At 35.2% G+C, this 25542-nt stretch overlaps 1 protein-coding gene across 1 annotated transcript; it reads left to right on the plus strand.

Moving 5' to 3' along the window:
- Positions 1-1619: 1619 nt before the first annotated feature.
- Positions 1620-3528, plus strand: LOC120775368 (the record flags this gene model as incomplete). The annotated part of the gene is given in 4 exon segments (XM_040105563.1): positions 1620-1900; positions 1902-2022; positions 2095-2174; positions 3127-3528. Coding segments are annotated over 3 exon segments (477 nt in total), but the record flags the coding sequence as incomplete, so codon positions are not given.
- Between the last annotated feature and the right edge of the window lie 22014 nt (positions 3529-25542).

Raw genomic sequence — 25542 nt, forward strand, 5'->3', positions numbered from 1 at the left:
CCTGGGAGTACTCGGTCATGTGTCTTGGGATGCCAATGGGTGTTGACGGACCCGCCGACCGATATTAGCGCGACCTCTTCGTGGCTTCGTAACAAATTTCAATTTGTAATTGATCACTTCGTCTGAAACTCACATAAAGCTTTCCCTGAATAATTTTCAATAATTTTTCTTTTGAAAAGCCGGAATAAAAAAGTAAGCGACCGAAATTGAACGATTCAAATAATTTACAAATCAAAATACTGAAAAACAAAACCAAAAAAAAATGGAAAAAAAGTGTGTGTGAAAAAAGTTACTTTTTGGAAATTTCCAATTTTGCGGATTTTCCTCATGAAGAGTACCTTTTAAATTTTTTCTAATTTCCTAACCTTCCCCGATTCACGACGAACATGCTTTGAAAATTTCATCAAAATTGGTGCAGCCGTTCTCGAACTAAAAAAAAAATTCAACATCAAGAAAAGATCTCTTTTTAGGGGTTTTCCGGCAGTTATTGAAATTTTTTTTTGCCGTAAAAACCATCTTTGTACTTCACCGAACATTTAAAAAAAAGAATTGGCCAAATTGGTCCGGGCGTTGTTGAGTTATGCGTTCATTTTTATATACATATCAAATTTAAAGCATTCCGTTTAATATTGTCATTTTTTTATTACGAAAGGAAAGTTCAGTAACCAGTAAGACCTGCTCTACAAATTAATTACAGTGAGCAGAACCGCTTGATGGAGAAATGAATGGCGAAAAATTTGCTTCTTCGACGAACAGTCTCTGGCCGATGTGACATTTAAAATTTCAAGCCCAACGGCTCTGTAAGTATTACTTTGTCCTCAGCTTACATTAAATTATATGTATAACTTAATGTTTTTAGTTTTTGGGTTGCTCAATGTACCCGCGCATCGTTTGATACTCGCAGCAGCGGGTCCCTACTTCGAGAACCTTTCCAATGGCGTTCAAGGCAATAATCCCGTCATCGAGATAAATGATATCGATAGCGATATGTTTTTGCGTCCAAAACCTTTTGTTTCTACGGTCATGCCTTGAAAAGTTGTATGGAAGCATAAGCACCCTGTGAAGTGTATTCACCGATATGTGCCATGAGGTAGTATTATCAGAAACAAAATTGTATAATAAGACTCACCTCCATGAAATTCTGTATTTCGTATTCTATGATTTTCTGCTTAAGATCTTTACATTTCGTTTCGCGCTCCAGCGTATAAGCACCCTGTAAAGGGTATTCATCGATATGTGTCATGATAGTCCACACAACTGTTTATGGCATCGTCCAATTGCAAAACGATTGCTGCCATGGCGAAGACATTGTCAAAACAATACTACTGTCTTAGAGATAAGTGATGTAGATAGCGATATTTTGCGTCTAATTACCCTTTGTTACATCGGACAGATCTTCATTACCGTTAACAATATCGGTGCCATTCTGAAAGCAGCAATCGTCTTGCAATTGGACGATTACAAGTTGTGTGGACTACCTCATGATACATATCGATGAATACCCTTTACAGGGTGCTTACACGCTGGAGCGTGAAACGAAATGTGAACTTCTTAGGCAAAAAATCACAGAATACGAAATACAGAATTTCATGGAGGTGAGTAGAAAAATATACACGTAATATCTCACAAAAGCGTTTTTATTTCTGATAATACTAGTCAGCCAAAGCGATGAGTTTCCAAATTTCGATGTTGAAAAAATGCAACGTAATCTGGAATCTGATAATTTGAATATAACTCGTGAGGAAGATGATTTCGATGCCATTAACCGTTGGTTCGATTACAATGTTCTTGAGCGTCATGGACAACTGCTACTTTTAATAGCTTGTCGCCAGCTTACCCAAGTCGAAGTGAACTTTCTGTTGACACACATACATACACTACCTGGTTGAGAGCTGCTGGCCGTGGATCAGAAAGCCTGCACCGCGATCAAAAATAAATATGCGATTTACAGAACCACGTGGGATCGGTGCTGCTTATTCTGATGAAAAAACATTGCTGGCGGTTTGCTCAGAGGAAACAGAGGTAAGCGTACACTGTGGCTTATATTCAAATATAATAATCTTAAATTAATGTATGAAAATATTTTTGGAATAGATGAATCCCAAGCTGCTGCAATATAACAAAGCTGAGGATAAGTGGCAAGAATACGCGAGTATAGAAATCGATTAGCAATGGTATAGAACTATTTTAAAGAATGATAATATGTAAGTTGTCAAATATCTCCCTTCCGCTTTTTTGCTCTTTATTCAATGCTTTATAAAAAGTGTTACAGTGATCGGATGTAGCTCAAATAATTCGATAATCTGTTTCCATCTAGACGGCAACTTCATAATACCCCTCGTAGAAGCTCTTCCTTATTTGCGAAGAACTCGGACAGTCACTATTGAGTTCAACTTTACACCAATAAGGGCGATCGCCATGGACAGGAATAGGCAGCGGTCTAATTGTTCGCAGTAGATGGTATAATTAAGCGTCTGAACATATGGGAGTAGCTCAAGTGGATGATTACCCTCCAATCCTACCAAGCACACAGCAAAACCTTCCTGGCCGTCTATCCCGGCTTGTGGGACGATTCACCGGCCTTCCACCACGATCGATTTCGCTTGATATCGCTGTTTGTGATCCATTTTTCGTCGCCAGTCACCATCCGCTTTAAAAATGTGTCATCTTCTGGGCGAAGTCACGAGATGCCACACGCCGGTCTAACTCGATGTTTTCCATGATTTGATCAGTATTAGTCGTCACAGGTTGTCCGCTAATCATGCATAGCGTCGTTTTGTAGGTTATGTCAAGACCTTTCAAAGATGTATAGTATTGCCAGATAGAAGCTCTGTAGCGCTTTATACGTAGCCGCACAATTTAAAAGGCGGAAGGGAGATATTTTACATTCTAATATAATTTATTAGCGGTTATAAAAAAATAAGGTTCCTCTACATTTAAGAAGAAAGGAGTGCAGTGACACGTTATGATCTGGTTGACGCTGACTTTAGAAAACTCTAACTCTTTGACATTGTCAACGACTTCTTTAGAATAATTCTAATTTTTTATAAAAAGACTATGCAACGTGTCGAAATGTCACTTAGAGATAAGCATTTTTTCTTCAATGTTTTTTTTTTTTATTTCCAGATATACGACTTCCGAGTTCGTATGGGAGTTCGTAACAACAAACCACATGGTGCAAGATATATTAAGTTGATTTTTGCCTATCGCTTGATGTCAATCTAAATATTCTTAACGAAATTTCGCAGATTTGCTCTTTGGAAGCTTACGGTGGTTTTATAGCTTGCGTATTGCTGGATAATAAACTATGGGCTTTTACTGCAAATTCTTTCCTAGGAAGACATATGAATCAGTATATGACGAGGAAAATGGCCGTTGGGGACAAAAGTGCTCACTACCCGAAAGAAGTATTCATTCCTGTTTTGTTGCGCCTTAAGACGTCGAAATGAAAGATCAATATTAATAAATATATATCTTGTAATAAAAGCTCTTATAAGAAATACCAGAGATATTTTTGATATTCTCGTATTCTCAGGCTGAGTAAACTCTTCTCTCTTTCTCTCTCGCTTTCTTCTTCGCTTCATTTTAAGAGCAATCGATCAGAAAACTTACGATACGGAGAAAGAAATATTATTGCTTTCGCAGTAGTATTGAAAAAGGTGAGCGCATTTCATCACAGTTAGCATCAGCGGACTTGAAAATATCACAGTTGAGCGAAATAATATTACTCTCAATGCAAGTATTAACTTAAGCTTACAGATTTGCTTTCAAACCATGAGCAAACGCCTGCATGCATATGTATATTATTTACAGATATATTCTTGAAACAACTGTTATACAGCGGAATTAAAGGTTTTTATAATGCCTGAGTTTGTGGTTAATAATAAAGAATTATCTAAATAAACGTTTCTGGTGGCCTCACCCAACAAACTTCTGGCCTATTGTTGAATATATTCTGAAATATAATTAAGTAAATATGATAAATGAACATGGCTATAATCGAGCATATAACCATTCAAGAAATAACTTTAGGAAAGAAAATAGACACGCAAATGCATATCTATAAACATGCAAGCATATCAACAACGAAGTTTTGGCAATGCCAAGAAATTGTTGATGAAAATGCTATCAAAAAGTGCTATGTTGCCACTTGTGCCATTGCGTTTTGCGAGGTTGTCGCATTTCCCTTCTGGGAACAAAATCAGAAACTCGTGCAATGTATGTATGTATGAGTTTTGAATGTTTGCCACCGTGGCAAAAATGTTTTTGAGAGCATGAGCATGAGCGGTAGATGCGTATTTTCAGTTCAAGGTGTTTTTTCGTTGGGATCTGAAAGTGGATGGGAAGGTCAAAAGCGTTTAGCAAAGAAAGATAAACTAATGATTTTGGACGATTTCTCGGGCATTTGCTGATATCAACAAAGCCTAGATTTGTGAAGTATGGAAGTCGACGTCAACGGTTGTACCATAAATTAAAAATAAAATTGAACGTACGTGAGTCACTTAAGCAAAACGAACTTTCTAGAATAGGCAGGTTTTCGAAACCATATCTCTATTTTCTAATGACACAATCACTTTCCGCGGCAAATCATAATTTAATTAACAACACGCCAAAAGCAATATATCAATGCTAATTGCTCTAACCAACATTCCTGAGTTCACTTTTGAAATTTTGAAAGAGAGAAAGAGAGATAAAAATAATCATAAGAACATAGAGCCGTTAGGTTTCCGCCGCTTATAAGCCATGATGGATAATTTGCCTGACTTAATTTAATCTGCGGTTTGTATAAATCAGTCAATATGTGAAATTGTAGTGAAATATTACGCAAATTACTTTTAAATGATATTATTAAGGAAAATACCATTGAAAAAGTAAATTTGGGAGGAAGATATTTTGTTAATAAAAGTCAATTATTTAACAAAAAAGATTAAATGTCGCTTTCGAGAGAATAAGAAGAAACTTTCATTTAAATTATTTTCAAAACCTATTTGACAAAGCGATTTTGTTAGTATCATTACAAAATCTTGATGTTGGCAGATTTTTCAGTTACTATTAACTTAGCTCGTATTCTGTCGATTTATATTTTTCAAAATAAAATAGCTGATAACCGATAAATGGACTAAATACATATTTACCCCATGGAAAATGAAGCGTACTGCTGCAGAAACTATGAGAGTAATAGCGGCTATACCTATATATGGAATTTACATACAAGTAAACAAGACTTTCAAAAAAACAAAACAGAAAAAATGGGTTTTTCGGTAAAATCAATTTATTTTATAAAAATAAAGTCTCCTTCTGCGTCAATACAGTTTTGTGCACGGCACACAAACATGTCGAATGAGTGTTTTAGCTCGTTGGCTGGATTGTGTGGAACAAACCGTGCACACAACTTTCGTAAGCCCAAATGTTCTTTCGAAATGCAATAAATCGATGCTTTGGAGATGTTCAATTCCATTTCCATAAATTTCAATGATGATTTCGGCTGATTCGGCACTTTGAAAATATTGAAACCACTCGTGCACATTGCTACGGGATAGGCAATCATCAATTCTTACTGGACAATCGATGAAGATAGCAGCTTCTAACGCATCAGTCGACATACTACTGTGCCCAAAAAACAAGGTCACATTGTATTTATTTTGAAAATTCTTTATTTATTCTTCCAAATCATTTTCATCCCTTTCAAAGTAATCCCCTCCCGACGCAATGCACTTATGCCAACAGATTTTCCAATCTTCGAAACACGGGTCGTAGTCACTTTCCGGGATGGCCTTCAGTTCCGTCTTCGCTGCCGCTTGAATCTCCTCTATCGTATTAAAACGGTGTCCCCGGAGCGGTTTTTTGAGCTTAGTGAACAGCCAGAAGTCGCACGGCGCCAGATCAGGAGAATACGGTGGTTGCGGAACGATATGGGTTGAGTTTTTGGCGAAATGATCACGAATTACGAGGGCAGTATGGGATGGTGCATTATCGTGGTGTAAAAACCAAGAATTGTCTTTCCACAATTCCGGCCTTTTTAGGCGGATAGCGTTACGCAAACGACGCATAACGTTCAAATAATATTCCTTGTTGACTATTTGACCGGTTGGAAGGAATTCATAATACTCAACACCATGATAATCGAAGAAAACAGTCAACATGACCTTGATTTTTGAGCGACTTTGGCGAAACTTTTTTGGTCTGGGCTCTCTTTTGGCACGATATTCGCTCGATTAATCGGACCAAGTCTCACCGCCAGTTATAATGCGTTTCATGACACCCTGGTAGTCGGAAAGCATCGTTTCACACACTTCAAAGCGACGCCTTTTTTCCAAAAAATTCAATGTTTTCGGTACCAGTCGAGATTTGACGCGCTTGAGGACCAAAACATCCTTCAAAATGGTATTGGCTGAGCCTTTCGATATGCCAACTTCATCAGCAAGGTCTCTAATTGTTAATCGACGGGTTTTCAAAAAAAAATCTTTGATTTGTTGAACGTGAGCTTCGGCGGTTGAGGTTGATTGTCGCCCTAGACGCTCTTCGTCTTCGACACGTTCACGGCCGGCTTGGAACTCACTATGCCACTTGTAAATATTTTTTTTAGACATAGCCTCATCACCACTTGTGGAGAATATTTTAGCTTCAATGCAGCCATACCTAACGATTTTTCTTATTGACCTTCATATTTTTCAAATTGTTTGTTAATAGTCGTAGAAATTCCAGATTGTTAAGTGATGTAGTAGGTACCGACAAGATCGAAGAGGCTGCAGAACCATGTACATATTTGCTCAGCATATGAAGTGCACAACTGTAACAAATTTTTAATTTAAATAGTGCAGCCGGTGCTCATGTTAAACTCATTTGAACTGCAGGATTTGGATTCGACCAAGTTGCGCTTGAATTTCCTTTATAAGAAACTTCAAACCTTAGATGCTTGAATGAAAAAAATTGTGGTAAGGTTAAGTTAGAGAATCTCATAATATCATGGCACATGCTAATAGACATATAATGGAGTAGTATAGTTAACTTAACGTCCGTAAAGAAAGGGGCAGCTGTTGCTGACAGCTATTTGCAGATTGTTTAGCTCATTTTGTTTTGTGAGAAATTCGTTGCTATCGAATAAATGGAAATTTGCATTTACCTTGACGATGGCAGAAGGCAAATTTAAATTTATACTTCTTCTTCTTAATTGGCGTAGACACCGCTTACGCGATTATAGCCGAGTTAACAACAGCGCGCCAGTCGTTTCTCCTTTTCGCTGTGGGATATTCCAAGCGAAGCCAGGTCCTTCTCCACTTGGTCCTTCCAACGGAGTGGAGGTCTTCCTCTTCCTCTGCTTCCCCCGACGGGTACTGCGTCGAATACTTTCAGAGCTGGAGCGTTTTCGTCCATCCGGACAACATGACCTACCCAGCCTAGCCGCTGTCTTTTAATTCGCTGAACTATGTCGATGTCGGCGTATATCTCGTACAGCTCATCCTTCCATCGAATGCGGTATTCGCCATGGCTAACGCGCAAAGGACCATAAATCTTTCGCAGAACTTTTCTCTCGAAAACTCGCAACGTCGACTCATCCGTTGTTGACATCGTCCAAGACTCTGCACCATATAGCAGGACGGGAATTATGAGTGACTTATAGAGTTTGGTTTTTGTTTGTCGAGAGAGGACTTTGCTTCTCAATTGCCTACTCAGCCCGAAGTAGCACCTGTTGGCAAGATTTATCCTGCGTTGGATTTCTAGGCTGACATTGTTGCTGATGTTTACGCTGGTTCCAATATAGACGAAATTATCTACAACTTCAAAGTTATGACTGTCAACAGTGACGTGAGTGCCAAGTCGCGAGCGCGACGACTGTTTGTTTGATGACAGGAGATATTTCGTCTTGCCCTCGTTCACTGCCAGACCCATTTGTTTTGCTTCCTTGTCCAGTCTGGAGAAAGCAGAACTAACGGCGCGAGTGTTGAGGCCGATGATATCAATATCATCGGCATACGCCAGCAGCTGTACACTCTTATAGAAGATGGTACCTTCTCTATTCAGTTCTGCGGCTCGAACTATATTCTCCAGAAGCAGGTTGAAAAGGTCGGCAAAGTTTAAATTTATACACTCAGAGTAAATTTACTAATTTTTGTTTAGTTCTGCGAATCAGGAAATGGAAATGAAAATCTGAACAAGCTTTAAGTAAGGAATGTGTATACTTTTTTCATATACATGGTTCTGAAAATATAAAGTTTAAGTGATTTCGTTTATCTGATAAAAATAAAATATTAACTGCTTATATACATACAATATATCTATTGTACGTAATTGGCTGCATGCCCAAAAAATACAAAAAAAAAAAAAATAACAACATTAATATAATAATATTCGCATATGCTCATTTTAAAAAATTAGGTAATTAAGAAAAGTAAAAGATTAATTTAACCAGACTTTTATCTCTCTACGCCTAATAATTTGCACTATTTAAATCACAACTCAGTTATAATTGCACCAGAAGTACTCCAAAAGTGGATCAAATTTATATTGAAAAATTTAAATTTGTTTGAATAAAATTTTTAATTGAAATTGTTCAAACGAATTTTTCGTAGAAGTTTAAATTTCGCAATAAAAATACTTTAACTTTGCGCAGCTCAACTCCAACATTATTTCAATTACTCAGCCACAATGAATGAGAGACTCTCTAATTCTCATTGCAGTGGCATTTACATAGAATTACAAAAATTTTACGATGAGAAATTCACTCCGCAGTTACTCGTTGCCACCTCTTGCATCCATCTGCTCGTGATTTTCTATTTGTTTGCTACGCAAAGTGGTGCGTGTTTAACTAGCAGGCAGCTATATACCAGTATTTGTGAGCCATTCTGTTAGAATTTGCATCGCAATTTTCTATGGCTGCTTGAATCAACATTAATGTAAGCGCGGTTTGTAATAACATGAGCTTTTAGACCTAATTTTTGTGTGGTGTCTGGGTAGATGTGACTGACTTTTATAGAAGCGCAAACCTGTGCTTACCTATTCAAACAAAGTATGCAAATTCATGTGGCTAGTGCGTATAACCCTTTGAGGGAATTTTTTCTATGCTCACTCAATTCCTGTTTGCATTTGTGCTTGCCTCTGTTGGTCTGAGTCGCGTCGTCTCTTAGTTCACTAACCTTTTCTACTCCACTTGCCTATAGCGCCTGACGTGATTTAGCTTGTAGAAACTGTAATAAAAGCCATATAGTTGTATTAATGTAATTACTGAACACTTTTTTATGAGTTCCGTGTCTAAAAATATTTGTGCTAAAGTTTCACTGCATCATATTCTGTGCTTCTGTGTTCATTTAGTAATTCAGAAAGTTGAGGTTTGGTCTGTAAAAATCGTTAGTATTCAAAAGGTATAATCTTTCACGATTTCTGAGAGCTACGAGGATTTGTGAGTGGTTCGCCGAAATATTGCTGAAAGCAACATGGCTCTGTCGGTAGACGACAAACATTGAATATGATAAACAAATTATGGATCATAGCTTCATTTCGTCTGACTCTGAATATTAAAATATAAAAAATGCTTTTAAAGTTCTGGTCAATACAGAGTTATTGAAAAACGCTTATACTCAAACATAATTAATGTATGGATAATTCTTTTCCTCATACTTTGCAGGGTGAGTCTACGCGTATTAAAAATTAACATGCTGCTACTGAGACTGAAATGTATATTAAACATGGCTGCGATGCCACTACAAATCCAGCTATCATATATTTTGCTAATAACTACACTAACCTCCACAATGGAAGAAACCCGTACCACACAAAAGTCGATCACACAGATGGAAAATCTTGTGGAAATCAGTTTGATTTTGTGTTCTTAGAACAAATTTATTTCTGATTGAGAGAAAGGTTGAAAGACCTTCTAAAAATCAACACACAAATTTGTTTATTTGCAATACGGCGAATATGTGCTTGGATACCCAAAATCTTATTTGCCTAAGACAATCAAGCCTACCGCCCAAGAGAATGGTGGCTGTGATAGCGTGTATGGCGGGAAATATGGTTCTACTGAGATTTGTATAACATACATATATCGATATGTTTTTTTATGAGTATATGCTAATACTTGAGAGAGTAAATGTGCACGTCAAGGCAATTCTGGCAGACAGCAAATTTATTTTATATTCCGCAAAGTCGATTTAATACTTTTCGCCTACTTTAGAAAAACAAAAAAACAAGTATTTTGTGCTTTTGAAAGAATTTTTGCATTTCAACAGACTTTCTAAGGCTTATCATCATTTCACGAATACAACATTTTCTCCCTTCGATACCTTTTTTTGCTACAACAGTTTAATGAACCTTTTACTGTTTCATGGTAACAGGAAATCTTTTGACAGAAGGCATAAAATACATTTTTATTTTCACACAATATTGTATACCAATGTAAGCATATTCAGATATATGTACGGTGGCTTGTTTCTTTTTTTTATAAAAACATGAGACTTCAATTGAAGTCAATACATTTGGGTTAAAACAAAAAAAATTTATTTCGCTGCAACCGGTTTCGGTTCGTCTTGTTGCTGGTCCCGTTTTATACCCTCAACAGGCTATATTAGTTTTGCAGACCAGGCAAAATTAAGGTAAAGATATCTTATACGATATTCGCATATAAAAGGTATTAGAGTACCAAGTTACCGTTTTTTTTTTGTTGTACACTTGTTTGTAGTGAATTGTGCTTTTAGGAAGGACTGCGGTCAAGAAGGAAGCACAAAAGATATTTAAAGCAAAGAAAAAATAACATGAATTTGCAGAACAATGTAAAGGAGTTTATGTGTGTGCTTGGTCGAAATTGATTGCTTTGGCTTGTAAATTGTGTGCAACAAACAATTGAGCAACTAAACGGCGAATATTAGAGAAGAAGATTTTTGATTGCACTCCAAATTTATATACCTTACGTTCTACAGATATTTATTTGTGTATGCGTGGGGTTTTCTTTTATGAAAAGGTGCAAATTCCGCATTTTAAAGTTTGGTATGTTCTTTGCTGAATGGATGAAAAGACTCGAGCTCTGAAAGTATTCGACGCATTACGCCGAGGGAAGCAGAGGAAGAGGAAGACCTCCACTCCGTTGGAAGGGCCAGGTGGAAAATGATCTGGCTTCGCCTGGAATCTTCAATTGGCGTCATACTTCGAAAAGAAGAAAAGACTTGCGCGCTGTTGTGAACTCGGCTATATTTCTACGTCATCAAAACAGATGTTATTTGCTGTTTTACTGTTATTTTATGCATGCGGTTTGATTGTGTTGTCATCAATGAAAAGACAATAATAACGCAATAAAGGAATAAATAAAAAGCTTTTTGTTTATAACGGAGCATATATTATTCTGTTATATACAATTTAAAACAGTGAGTAAAGGCATAACAACTTTCTTACCAATCTTAACCCTTTTGGCCCGAATATTTTCTTCAAATTTAGCTATAAATAAGGCTAAATGGTCAACTGGTTATTATGAATTGGAGAGTTCTTAGACATTCCAAAAATAAAGATGCACTCAAAGCTTAAAAAATCATGTCACCCGGAATATGATGAAAGAGGCTTTAATAAAATGAGCCCGAGAAAAGTTTTTTTTTGCGCTTTTTTATTTTCTTAATATGATAAATAAATTTTAGTTATGGATAAGCATGGAAAAAAATTATTTTAAGACAATATGTAAAAAAACCAAAAACAATTATATATTTATTTTAGAAAATACCTCTTTCTATTTATGCCATTGTACGTATACCCATTAAAATCTCATCTTCGATGTGAAGTAAGTATGAACGTTATGTTAGAATCGTCTGCGATTAGCAGCAGCATGGAATCTATAGAATAACTAACGGTGCAATTCAACCCATTTCACTTCGACTCTTAATAACCGCACAAAAGCACCGTGCTCAGCGATCCTTCGACTCTCCCTTCAATAGAAACCATGAATGATTGTGTGGATCTGTGTCGGCAACACCCGCAGCTGAAATGAACGGTAACATGAATTAAACAGCAACAGCAGTAATCAGCTGCCGGCAGATCACAATAGACAGGAATATGCATGATACTCATTTCTGTCTTTGCTCTCCATCTTCGGACTGATGGATGGGAAACGTGTATCCGTGCACGTGGCTGTGCCCAACACCACCGCTGTGAGGAATCATTAACTCGGCGCAAAGTTTTCTTAATTGAGGTAAACTTGTGGAGGCGGCACGCAATGATTTTCTTTGTGCACTTTTCTGAAACGGGTCTTGATGGATGAACTGTGGTAACGCATTGCGTTCGCACGTTTTAATTAACAATGTTAGGAAGCTTTGAAACATAAGAAAGGTGTTTCATATATATGTAAATTTTATATTATTTCACTTATAATTCCAACCTTGTGTGAAAATATTCGAAAAGGGATCAAAATTCATTTATATATGCAAAACTTTCTGGATTCACACTTTAGTAAAAACATGGTCAAAAGATTTATAATTTACCGATATTTAAGTGGCGATGGCGTGTGGCGTGTGGCGTTGTGGTATTGTGTGCGGGTTACTAATTATTGTGCCAACTAGTCACACATTCTGGCACTCTGTTGAAATAGCCATAAAAACAAATACACCTCCTCACACGCATACAAAAACGAACGCGTGTGCATACTTAAAAGCATTGAAACTCGATTTTGCATTGAACTGTACATATTACTATGCTCGATTATGTCCTTGACCGAAGTATTTTCCCAATTAACTGTTTCTAGCAGATTTCAACTGCGAACAGACAACACAGTAACGTGAATTTATAGGTTAAGCTTGTGCCTTGACATGTACAGGGTGTTTGTTTTGAGACTTGAAGATTTGAATAACAAAACGTATGCTTTTAGTTTGAGGTTATCACCAAGAATTTGGTTTTCTATTAAAGTAAGGGGTTTTCATTATGTTTTAAAAATGATTTTACGTCGAACGACCCAATTTTCTACTAATTTTTGCAGCAAGTTTTTCTATTAACGGTGCATATTTGTGCTTAAAATTAAAAAATCGGGTGAAAACTTGCCCTAGAAAAATAACTAATTTTTGCCTTAAGAAAAATAACTTACACACCAATTTTCTAAGTCTCAACCAGAAATGTTTACAACATCACACACATACATATATACTGAACACTGCGCAAACCTCGAATAGCAAGACTTATACTTAAGCCAAGTCGCAATTGTCAATTGAACATTAGGAGGTGAACTTACCGAAAAGTAAGTGCGTGCATAGACTCAAACACGCACAAATTAAAAATTTTGAGGCGTTGTGTTTTTGTGTTTTAAGTTGGCGTGGCATGGCGTATAAGTAACATTTTACAGTGGCACTCTGACAGGTATTTTTTAATTTTAAATTTTATCGTAGCTTTCTGGTTACGTCGCAGTTAACTCAGTCAACGAAACATTTATTTATATGTATGCGTGTATTGACGTCTCTTATATAGGTTTAAAAGTAACAGTTATTTATAAAACGACTCTTAAAAAGAAATGCTCCTAAGTAAAGATCTCTTTAATATCTAAAATTAACTTATGTGACGGGGCGAAAGCGTTAATTCTCTCGTGCGCTCTCTGTTATGTTTCAGCTTGGATAAAAATTGCCCGTGAGGATATTCAAAAGGCGGACAACAACGTCAACTCAATTCAATTCGACATAGTTTATTCACTTATGTTTTTAATGCAATGTATCAAGAGTTATACATCAATTGAAAATAACTATCCAGAAATTGGATGACTAGCAACGCACGTGAGCCTTATCCTCACATCTATTTTTTAAAGGCAAGCAAGCTGAGATATTAATTGGCTTAGAAAAAGTATACAAATATGGAGATAGTCGTTTGTTATATGTATATGAAAATGGTTTACTGATGCAAAAACATATTTCCATAATAATGTAAATTACCGGATCTGAATTTGGGTTCTTCATATCACTGAATAGCAGTTTCTCTATTATAGACTTCGGTTTTGCTCCCTCTTCATTCATTAATAGTAAATGAATAATTGTTCTGTTCTGTTTTCGGCGCCATGTACAATTCAGCTAAAGAACTTCATAGCGGAAAACTTTTGCAACAACAATTAAGTGTAATAAAGTAATAAAAATGGAGCAACGACATCGAATGTTATAAAATAGTAAATAGTAAATATATAATTGCTGCAATAATAATGATTGCAATAAAATTGACGGCAATAAGAAAACTTCCAGCGGATGAGGCTCAACACAAAAGGAATTTAAAAATATACCATATGTCCTTCGTTAAATTGCGCGGTGTTTTATGTTTGCAGAGTTGATTCAACATTTGTTGGCGGCAAATGAGCTGCACTCGAATACTTGCACTTAAAATAAACTGATCGCAGCTGAGCCGACTTAATTGCCGCACTGGGTTACTTCAATTAAACTTGCAATTGGCAAAGCACTGGAATCGTTATAGCAGTCACGTGAACACACTTGCACCCTTAGTAGCTTAGTACGTATTTTGTTTAAATATGCGCAATCACCTGATGGTGCCAGTTGATTGATAGTGTATGTACTTGTGGTGTGATAGCCCCATCTGCTGAAGCAAAACTAAAACGGTTTTGATATTTTTCTGATTGACCAAACATGCTGGTATAGTGTATTGTGAATTTACCGCATTTTATTAAAATTTTCAAAAAGTGAGCAGCGCAGATATGTACATATGAATTAAAAGGAAAAACGATTTTGGGGAGAATTTATTGGACACGTCATTACTTGCAGATTTGTTTTTAATACTAAACTCTGTACGACAATAAATTAAATGTGATAAAGTTCTCAAGATCATTTAACAGTTTATTCGGGTAATCATAACAGTTTTATCGAAAGTCTTTGAGAAAAGTGAGCACTGCAAATCTGTAAATCATCCGTACAAGTTTTTTATGTTTGTGGAAAATATATTACTAAATCTGAAGGCAGAGTCTCTACTAAGAAGGTTTTGTGATGTAAGAAAAGGAATGTATCCCGAAAATGTTTGTAATATCGTGATACGTACAGTTAGATGACTGATATAATGGGAAGCCTGTTTTTATGTCTTTTTCTCAGCCAATGGTTTGGCAGGAAAGAGTAAATCACCCCATCTTTGTTTGACTGTATCAGAGTATTTCCAAAAAACGAAATTAATAGTAAAATAAGGTACCCAAAACTAGCATCAGTATAAAACCGATTCTTCACAGTAAAGAATATCTAGTACCTTTGGCAGCAGACTCCGCTTGTGAAGGCTTGTTGAGGAATTGAGCTGAAATGAGAAATGTCGGAGTATCTCCCTTCCAATCATACCACGCAGCAACCATTTAATAGAACAGCGCGAGTTGAATGATTTGATCTGTGTTTTGAATTTGTCTATTAGGAAAGCGGAACATTGGGTACTTGTTGACTTCTAAAACAAAATTATGTGCGTCGAGGAATCGAAATATGTAGATACTTTTCCTATTTACGCTTTTTTCAGCAGATTCATTTCGATAGAAAAACAGAAAAACACATGTTTCATTAAATGTGAGAGCACAAAAAAAACTTTTCACATAGTGATTCTTAATGCATATACATACATATTCGTACACAAATTCTCCTCACCACAATGTATTGCTATTATTTATTCTATACACTTTCTTCGCTTTATTTCTGCTTTTCAACGCACAACCGCAAGGTAGTAATTTTTAAAGAAAGGACGACCTGACCAGAACTGATGCTAATATTTGTATTTGGTGCCGATGATGTACATAGCTGCAACTGATAGTGCAAAGAAAATATTAGCCTTGGACCTTTTTGGTATTTCATTTCACGCCAGATGGTCACCTTTAAAAGCATGAAAAATACCAACATTAAAAATATTATATATAAAAAATGAGAAGAAACGTAGACAAACACTCTGAGCTCTGCAAAATAACCAAATATCAGATCTAATTCGCAGTTAGTAACTAAAAAACTCAGAAGAGTTTTACATCTCAACTAGTTAAAGAGAACAAATAGCAAGAAAACGCGTTTCAAGTGTCACAAATGATGATGATTTTCGAGTGGAAGAAAATGAAAAAATTATTTAAAGGTAAAATAGCATGCTCCATTCTTTTCAACTCATCTTACCAAAAGGTGTTTTTATTTGCAAGTTCTTAAGCGGTCAAATCAAAAGGAGATTTAAACAAAAAGCCACTAAAAGCCTGTTAACTATTGAGCATCAATAAAATAGTGGAGAAAAATTTAATTATATAAAAACCGCAGCAATACATTTTCTATACAAAGTGTGCGTTTATGTGGTGACAAAGTTCGTGTAGGTAGTGGAAGTTTTTGTTAAAAATGTGTTGGTGTAGTGTAATGTAGAATTTTTATTTAACAGGAGACAAGTCAGTTCTCAGTGCATAAATAATTAATATTAAATAAGTGGCCGCACTCAAAGCGGTATGAACTCAAATGCCTTATCAATTGGGTTTGAAAAGATATGCAAATACCGACAGCTAATTAAAGTCTGAGTAACGAAGGTTGATATTCTGTTAATAAAGAAGTAGAGGTCAACGACGTACCTTCAAATATATAGACTTTCGTAAGGGAGTGTTCTCATGTAAACAATTTGAGAGAAGTAAGAAATGTGTATCGCGTTGAGGCACAGCTTTCACGTCACTTAACGGTGTTTCACGCAAAAGTAAGTACACCAGATCATGCTTTGACGAAAAGCCTACCAACCGGTGTATGTAATTTCAGGACTTAAATAATTGATGCTATCATCCGCGCCCCATGTTGCAAGTATTTCAGGTTGCATTTGCAAATGTGACACTCTAAGAAGCAGCATGTACGCAACGCTAGTATAAATATAATCTTGCGGTATTTTGGAGGCTGTGAATTCAAAGTTAAGTGCGAAGTTTGGAGTGTGTGTGGCTAAGGATATACCTGTGCCGAGGATTACAAGGTAAGCAAATACGTTTCGATTACATATGCCTTTACTTAAATGTTTTAAGATATTTTGTGCAGTTGCTTCCCATCATATATATCTGTGTACGAATTTACTTATGGTATGAGTGGATTAAATATCATAAATTTCGCACAAGTTTGTACAAAACGTCGAAGTGTCGGCAGTGCGTGTGATTGATATTAATTGTGTTTTCTTTTCCTACATTGATTTAGTAAATAAGTATACATATTTCCATCTTAATTTATATAAAAATTATAATTTAATGGTTGTTTTTAATTTTTAACAAAAATATAAATTATATGTTTAAAACTGTAAATTTACATACACAAATATATTAGACTATTTCAAATATAGCTTAGAAGGCCTACTGTTTTACATAAATTAATTAAGTACCTCAAATTGTACCTCTGAATTAATGAGTACAGTTTTCTGGTTGTATGGAAGAAAATAAACACTTTTGGATTGTTGATAAACATTCTGAGATATACTGGGATACGATCACAGTTTAGCAACAGTGTAACGTGTGTCAAAGGAACTAAGTATATTTTAAATGCAAGTTTATGTATAAAAACGATATACCTTTGACTTCCAATGGCGGCTGTTGAACTGGTACTAAACCTGACACATATAGACCTCTTCGCTGAAAATTGCGCAGCAAAACCGGCGGAACGACTACCGGCTACATATAGAAACTTTGGCATAGCTTGGCGGGTAATGGCGGTTGTGTAAACACCTACTACATGACCCCCCGTTTCAACTGGGAAAGAAGGTGCAAAGTAAACAAAGAAAAAGATGACTGGCGAAAAGTTACGTTAACTAAGCGCGACGTAGACGATGGAGTTGGTGCGGGAATATACTGTCCAGAGTTGAGTATAAGTTCCCTGAACACTGCAGTATATTTCAAGCTGAGATCTTAGCTATTACGCGGAGATGGCCTATAATGCACCTGCAGGCAATTCCAGAGTCAATATCTACATAGATATCGAACAGCAATCCAGGCAGTAACCTCATATCGCATATTAGCTAGAAATCGGAATTACACTAAATTCAGAAAATAGAAGAGACTGATGGGAATACTAACTAGTCAAGCTCGTCTTCCATAATCCTCCGGCTTACTCTTGTGCATACAGCATGTAATGTATATTTTTCAGAAAAAAAAGAAGGTAACAATGGAATGTTAAAAGTTTCAAATACTCACTGTCGAAGCATTTAAAAAGTTAAACAGCTCTTTAAAAACTCTGCGCTAAGGTTACACTTGAAATTAAGTCCTAGAAGCGTTCTCGAAAGTATTGCTATAGCATGTAACACGCAATTGTGAGGGACAAAGTAATGAAATGAGTTTAAGTGCAATAACTAGAAACTCTAAGAATGAGTTAGTTACTTAGATTCCAATAGCTTATATATTCATGTTGCTCATTCATAAGCGGACTTAAGTTACTGCGTTTTAAAGCGTTCTAGTATTATTGATTTATAAATAAATCTTAGGTCAGGTGAAGGATGTTTTATGAACACTTTCAATATTAGGATCTAACAAAATATAAATAGAATTCAAATAACAAAACCGTGAGAAAAATATATATATTTGAGACTTGAACAAAACTGCGTAGAAATAGTGAAACTTTTTCCATCACAGATTTGCTTTAAAAGGATATTTTGTAACAAAAAGAGGAGATTCAGAGAAAACAGTTGGTATTTTGCTACCTCTAACGTAGCAATTTTTTTAGTCTCCAAAAATTTCCCAGGAACTCAAAATGATCATCCCTTTTGTGGTTCTTAAAATTTCCAAGAATACTGCTTGCAGCTCGCATCATTTCGGTCCCCGATTGCGTTATGGCCCTTTTGCCCTTTATAAATAGTTTAACTACATTTTGCCTTCGTGCTTTTTCCAGTTAAGTGCCATCATTATAACCCGTTGAACTGTGAAGCCTTACCGGCTCTTTTATTATTACCCATAAATTGCGAAGCGGGTGGGCACTTAACTCTGCAGCAGTTGAAGCTTAATGTAAAATGAGGAGAAGTGTTGACTGGAGCGTGAAATTAAGCATTTGCTGTGTAAGCACATAAATAACATAATCCAATATTTTGTTGCATATATGCGCATTAAATATGTTTCCCATGCTGCCAGTTAAAAAGTTTGTAAAACTTGATCGTTTTATACTGAATATTTCTGCATTTAATTCACATACCGTTTATCTTAAAACGAGCAATACGATCATTGGAAAATATTTTTTGGGAAGCAGTGTATTGAAGTTAAATTCTAATTATAAGCTTTGATTTAAATCGGGTAATTTTTTACTCTCTTGTATGTCGTCCCCTAAAATACAAAATAACGTAACAGCCCTTTTCGTAAATTTACAGACGAAGAAAAAACGATGTAACAGAATGCACTAATATTGAAAAAAATTGAGTTTGGTTCTAAAGTGGTGATATATTGGTTATATCTCAGAGAGAAAACCCAAAATTTTATTCTACATGTATTTCATATGATGTAGTAATCGTAAGCAATAAAAAAAAACAATTTAAATTTTTTTGATGATATGGATAAGATTTATTCATATGTATGTGTATTCGAAATCAAATATATCGCGCTGGTACCATAATGACATTCCAAGTTTTCTTTAACATTAAATAGACAAGTACGTAACCACATTTATTTTATCTTCCACAAATGTCTTTAAGTTTATTAATTTTTCAAATCGAGGCGACAGACTGGGTGAGTATGTTTACCGTTGAAGTGCGCATTAATCCAAGGTAATCAGTATTTTCTTCTTTAAACTACACAAAATAAGTTAAAAATAACAGCAGCAATATGCATAGATATTTGTTTTTCCTTGCTGCCGGCCAATTAAAGGCACGACAATAAATCATCCACTTGCCGAGGCCCCACTAGATGCGTTGTGTTGGCCTTGTGGCAAGTTTTTAACTAAGAAATAGTTTTGCGCTTTATCAACCTCCATATAATGCACATAAGCTACAGATTTACAAAACTCCTCTGTGTTACTAAATTGCACAATTGTATGGCTTCGAGGGAAAGTAAATCGAAATAAGACCGATGATAATATATTAAGTACACGCTTATTGAACAAAGCTCACAGCTGTGGACGAAAAGCAAAAATAAAATAAGAGTTATTTCTACTAGTATAGCTGCCGCCAAAGCCGCAGTAAAAATGTTTTAAATACCAAACAGTGAAGCTAAGCGAATAGGAATAACAATAAAATGGGTGAAAAAGTAATCAGTAGCAAATGGAAATAACATTGTGGAAAGGTTTAAGAAGGTTATAGATAATGTAATCAAATGTAACAATGTGCTGTTTGCTGTAAAATGCTATGTCAAAGATCATTTTGTGAAGGCGTTCATTGTACTTACTGCTAGTACTGCTTAAGCTCTTGCGTTCGTACTTTCATTAAGCGAAAAATTGTTGCAATTGAATATCAAGGGTAAAGGTATACCAAACTAATGAAGCACAAGTGAGTTAAGTACATTTTAAGAGTATATTATTGTTATTGTTTATCATAATATTGTTGGAAAATCCAAATCATATTTATAATCAATATTGGCTTTAGTATTGTTTACAAAAATGGACATTTATGCATTTATGCTCTTTTCACTTATAAATAAGCTATACGGAGATTGTTCTTCCGTGGCTACAAATATATATAAAAGTGAGATTATTACTTTAGCAGCATGCTTCATATCAATGATAAAATGCTCTCTACTCAGCTGTGAATTGAATTAGTGTTTGAAAGAAATAAGTATGTATGTATGTATATGTATTCGTTGTCCTTGAAGTCTCCTATTTTGGTATAAAATATGTTCATATTCCTTCCTTTTAACAATTTCAAAATTATCGCCACCTACTGCACACAAGTCGCGCGAATTGGCGATATAGAATTTCAGAATAATATTTTATCAGTTTCATATGTGTAAGTATACTTATTTTAAGGCAATATAGATTTCCCAAATATAAAACCACAACTAAATAAGATCTCAATATTCTGCAATTGCACTTTTATAGAAATTTTTTCTATTTCATCTCTAGTGCACTCATCTGTACACAAAAGCCAGTATATGCTTCATTTAACAAATTTCCTTCTTTCTGGTTGTTATACTGTCTGCAAATATTACATGACATTGTAAATATAAGTCCATAAAATGCTCACTTAGTGCGATATTGCACAAAACTCTGTTATCAGCTCCCTTACAAAAAGCCATTAAAAAAACAATAACAACAAGAGCAGCGAAATAATATTTGAAAACAACCATACAAAGGCATCCCATTTGCAAACTTCCTTACTACTGTGTACATAAGGTGCAATTTCGTTCAACCTCGAGAAGCAAGGAATGTGCCACAGAAGCCAGAAGATGAATGAAAGCAACTGAAGAAAGCAAAATATCGCCAAAATTGAAAAAAATGGTACGCAATGCTGAGGTTTATCGACTTAAGGAACTGCTGTAAACAAACTGATTGACAGATCGCGACGGATTCTACCAAGTTAGCAAAAATCATTTTCTGAAATATCTTTTCCCTGATAAATTAAATTACCGGTTGCTTTTTTGTCGCAATGCATATGGAAAAAGTGTTCAAGCTAAGAAAAAATATTAACTCCGATTTCGCTGAACATACTCCATACACACAGATATGTTAGAATTTCCTAGGGCAATCCTAATGCTAAATTTAGTGAAGATCTATTTTAAAACAGAACAATTTTCTATACAAAACCTTGAACCTCGTTCAGTTTGTATGGAAGATGTATGTTATAGTGGCTCAATATCGATGGTTGTGATAAATAAGTAGCTTTTTTAGAGAAACGAACGCATGCATAATTTCAGAGGGAGGTATGTACAGAGAAACAGCTTTATATGCTCAGGGTATAACACATCGTGTGCTGTGGTGGAAGAAATTGGGCTGTGTGAAAATTGTCAGCGCACAACCTCTCAACTTAAATAGTCTTTATTTTTCTCAACCACTAGCATGCATTCGGAATAATGATAGCGAATTTGCGTAAGTAATTGCAGCAATTCACTTGACCATAAAGACACCAAAATGATGATGTAGATGTTTTTAATGTATGTATTTGTAGAGCTTTCTCAGTGCCTTTGTCAATACTTGCATCTGATCCTAAACCCGGGAAGAGTATAAATTTATGGTATTTTTTAGTAATTTCACAGAAACAACAGAAGTCTAGTCACATACTTAGCAAAAACCGAAAAATCGTAAACTTCAAAGAGAGATGAGTCACACTCAATTAGCTTTAGTGAAATGCTGCTCGCATTTGTAACTTCCAACATGAAATTGACTCATTCGTAAATAAGTGGACACATTTCAAGGTTTTACGCGTTGCGTTCAGTTACAGACAAAATATCAGCAATGGAGCATAACAAAGTGTTGCAACATGTAGTCATGGTACACCGTAAAGAAATTATGCCGCTTTTGTGGCACGAAACTTATCATCGTTTTTAACTGGTTGCCTAGAATGCATACGAGTACAAGTAGTACAATAATTTTGTGGTACTATATATTTATTATAAGCATGTTCTACATGTACACGGCGCAAAGTAAGTGTATTATTAAAATATTAAAATTATTTTATACACAAATTGTGTTAAATAAATAAAATATCCCCTGATGTTATGGACAATATTTCAGTTTTTTTTCTCCTCCTTTTAATTACGATGTTTAATTCAACCCGCTCGGGGACAGTCTGGTCTTTTATATGATGAACATATAAATAGTTTATCCTTTATAATTATTGAAATACGGGAAGTAAATTAGTAATATTTCAAATTATTTTCCCCATTTCAAAAATTGTTAAGTTAACTAAGGGCATTCAAGAAATAATTAACCTCCACGTGTGGTTATTTACGGCATTTGCACGCACTGCTATAACCCATAATAAGTGCATTGTCCACTCACGCGATTCCAAGGCCAATACAGTGTGTAAGAATCAACAATTATATATAATGTATATTCCACACATATAGTTGCAGCTAATTCTAGCCACCAGCATCATACTTTGCATGCCGCCTAAGCATTCCAATGGTCTGCTATCTGTAATTACTATTTTGCTGCGGCAACCGGACGATGAAACCGGGAAGACCAAGTAAGTTATGAATAAAATTAAGTTTGGATCATGCTTACAGGCAGTTTGTCAAATAAGCATAGCAAATGAATGCGTTGAAAGTGTGCGTGAACTCCACTTAGAAAGAAAATACCTTTAATACCTGAACGAACATAAACCTTGTTGATGACGCGGTGGTTACATGCAGAACGCACTCTAATTCAATAAATATCACTTTTCTCGTTTATATTCGTGTTAAATACTTATTTTAGCAAGAACATTGTTATACAAATGCATCTGTTTACTGCAGTACAATATGGATTGTTGTTTGTATAAATTCACCCTAGCGAATGCTTAACTGTTGCATCTTACAAAGGGCAATGAATGTTCACGTCGTGTCTTAAGAAACATGTCGGATACAATTAAAATGTCAGTTTGGTAGCTAATGTATTTATATCACCACCAGAATGCAAGTGCATACAACAAACAATTTTATATATAGGCACCAGCAATTTTAGTAAAAAGTTACATTGGCAAGAGTGATAAGTGAACAACCATAAGGCAATGAAAGTTCCCAGTTTGCATTAAAATGATAGCTACCTTCCAGGGATGCGAAGATTCCTAGTAAGGAAGACCAACAAAAGCACAGTCTACGACAAAGTCGTCAACCATCTTATGGAGACGAAAATTTTTTTGAGGAATTACCTGGTTCTCTCCCCAATGAAGATACTAGCCTTAGATAGTTGGTTAATGTATATGTAAATATCATAGTGCCATAGCACAACGATATAACTTTAAACAGACACAGTTGCCAAAATGCTAAATATGAGTGTCAGTTTCAGCGTATAATGTAATATCCCTTTAGAAAATCGTAAACAAATCTCAGAAGGCGCATTAAGTGTAGAGAATATTAGAAACTAGGAATGGATGCGACAGGAAGTTAGTGAAGCGGGAAATGCAAATAATAGCAAGAATGTTTGCTAAAATTGCTTAAGAAATACGCCAGCATATATCTACTAAACACAATTCAAACATTACTACATCAAAAAGAGTCCTCTTAAAATAGTAATTGAAGCTAAAAGTAAAAAAATTACTCCAAGGATGGAGCTGATTTCACAACATTGGACAAAAATATAATCTAAGTCCTTTTACAAACTAGAGAAATCTAAATATTTAAACTCCATATAAAATTTTACTATCTTTTAACTTTGCATATTTGGAACATTACTAATACCTACTTATATAAATTATAAATGTCTTGAGAACTGTGATATAGAGGTTTATATATAAAGGGTAATAACTTTTTCAATTTTTAAAAACTGACTGAATTTTGAAAATATAAAAATTGAAATTTGAAAATCATTGCAAATACTTAGTTGCATATTTTAAATATCATATTGAGCACTTTCCAAACCCTATTATAATAATTTTATGTCTCTACTTTTCGACAAAATATTTATTAAATTAATAATTTTATAAATGGTCTATTAGTTCAAATTTAAGTATAAATGTACGCAATATTTTCTAAAATAATTTTAATCCAAAATGGCAGTGAACTAATGTAAATATTATGCTCTATACAACCTATCTTATATGGTATATAAAAGTAGTTTTCCATGGTCGATTTTAATTTCTGCTTGCAGCAATCAGATTCCTGTACTTGTGTGTAAAAGCATATGTTTGCATTTTAATAACATTAATGAAAGAGAAAATAATTTTCCCTGCGAGTATTTGCAGCAACATAAACACAGGTTTCCAGCGAAAACGGGTTTATAAATATGAAACAGTGTGTGTATTTATAAGGCCGTTTTGCAGTACAATAATACACCAGTTCTGTTTTTGCTGTTATTATTAAAATTACTGAAACTACAAATGATTAAAAATCAGCCACAAATAGTATGCTAAAAAAGTAATAATAATCCTTGTTTTGTTGCTTTTTTTCAAATATGTCTTTTTTCATATTTCCAGTTCCCACTCCGCGTTTTCCGTAAAATGTTTCGGACATGCCACAAAATCCAATTAGACCAATGTCACTTTGCCGCCAAAAAGAAAGAGTGGTAAAGAGCTTATGGTAATAATAAATTTAGTGAAAACAACAGTGTTTGATGCCGCAAAGTATAAGTCAAACGTTCACGTAATTCACGGTTACCTGACAAAAATGTAATAAGTATTGCTCACTTCTAAAAATTGTCTGATATCTCCTATTTTGTCTTTTATATGCATTTAACTGATGTATATAACCACCAAAGTCTGTGGTACGTTATTATGATCGCAAAGCATTTCGGTTGATTGTAGAAATGTACCGAGAATCTGCAGGGCGCATTTTTTGGCACATAGAGTAACCACCAAATTGATTACTCCAATTAAGTGATAAATGTATAAATTCTCTGCCAAAGATCAACGAGTGTATTGTTCAAATAAGTTGCGTAAAGTTTAATTTAAGTAAGCAAGAAAGCGACAAAACATAAAAAACGATGTAAAACTTACATACACACTTGTAACAGTGAAATTATGAGATGCTGCGCGAAAGTAAAAGTAGTGTACATTTTTTTACCCGCAAGCGGCATGCCACGAAACGCTTACTGCCTCTGC

This window comes from Bactrocera tryoni, chromosome 1 (assembly GCF_016617805.1).
Source record: "Bactrocera tryoni isolate S06 chromosome 1, CSIRO_BtryS06_freeze2, whole genome shotgun sequence".
NCBI classification, from domain to species: Eukaryota; Metazoa; Arthropoda; class Insecta; order Diptera; family Tephritidae; genus Bactrocera; species Bactrocera tryoni.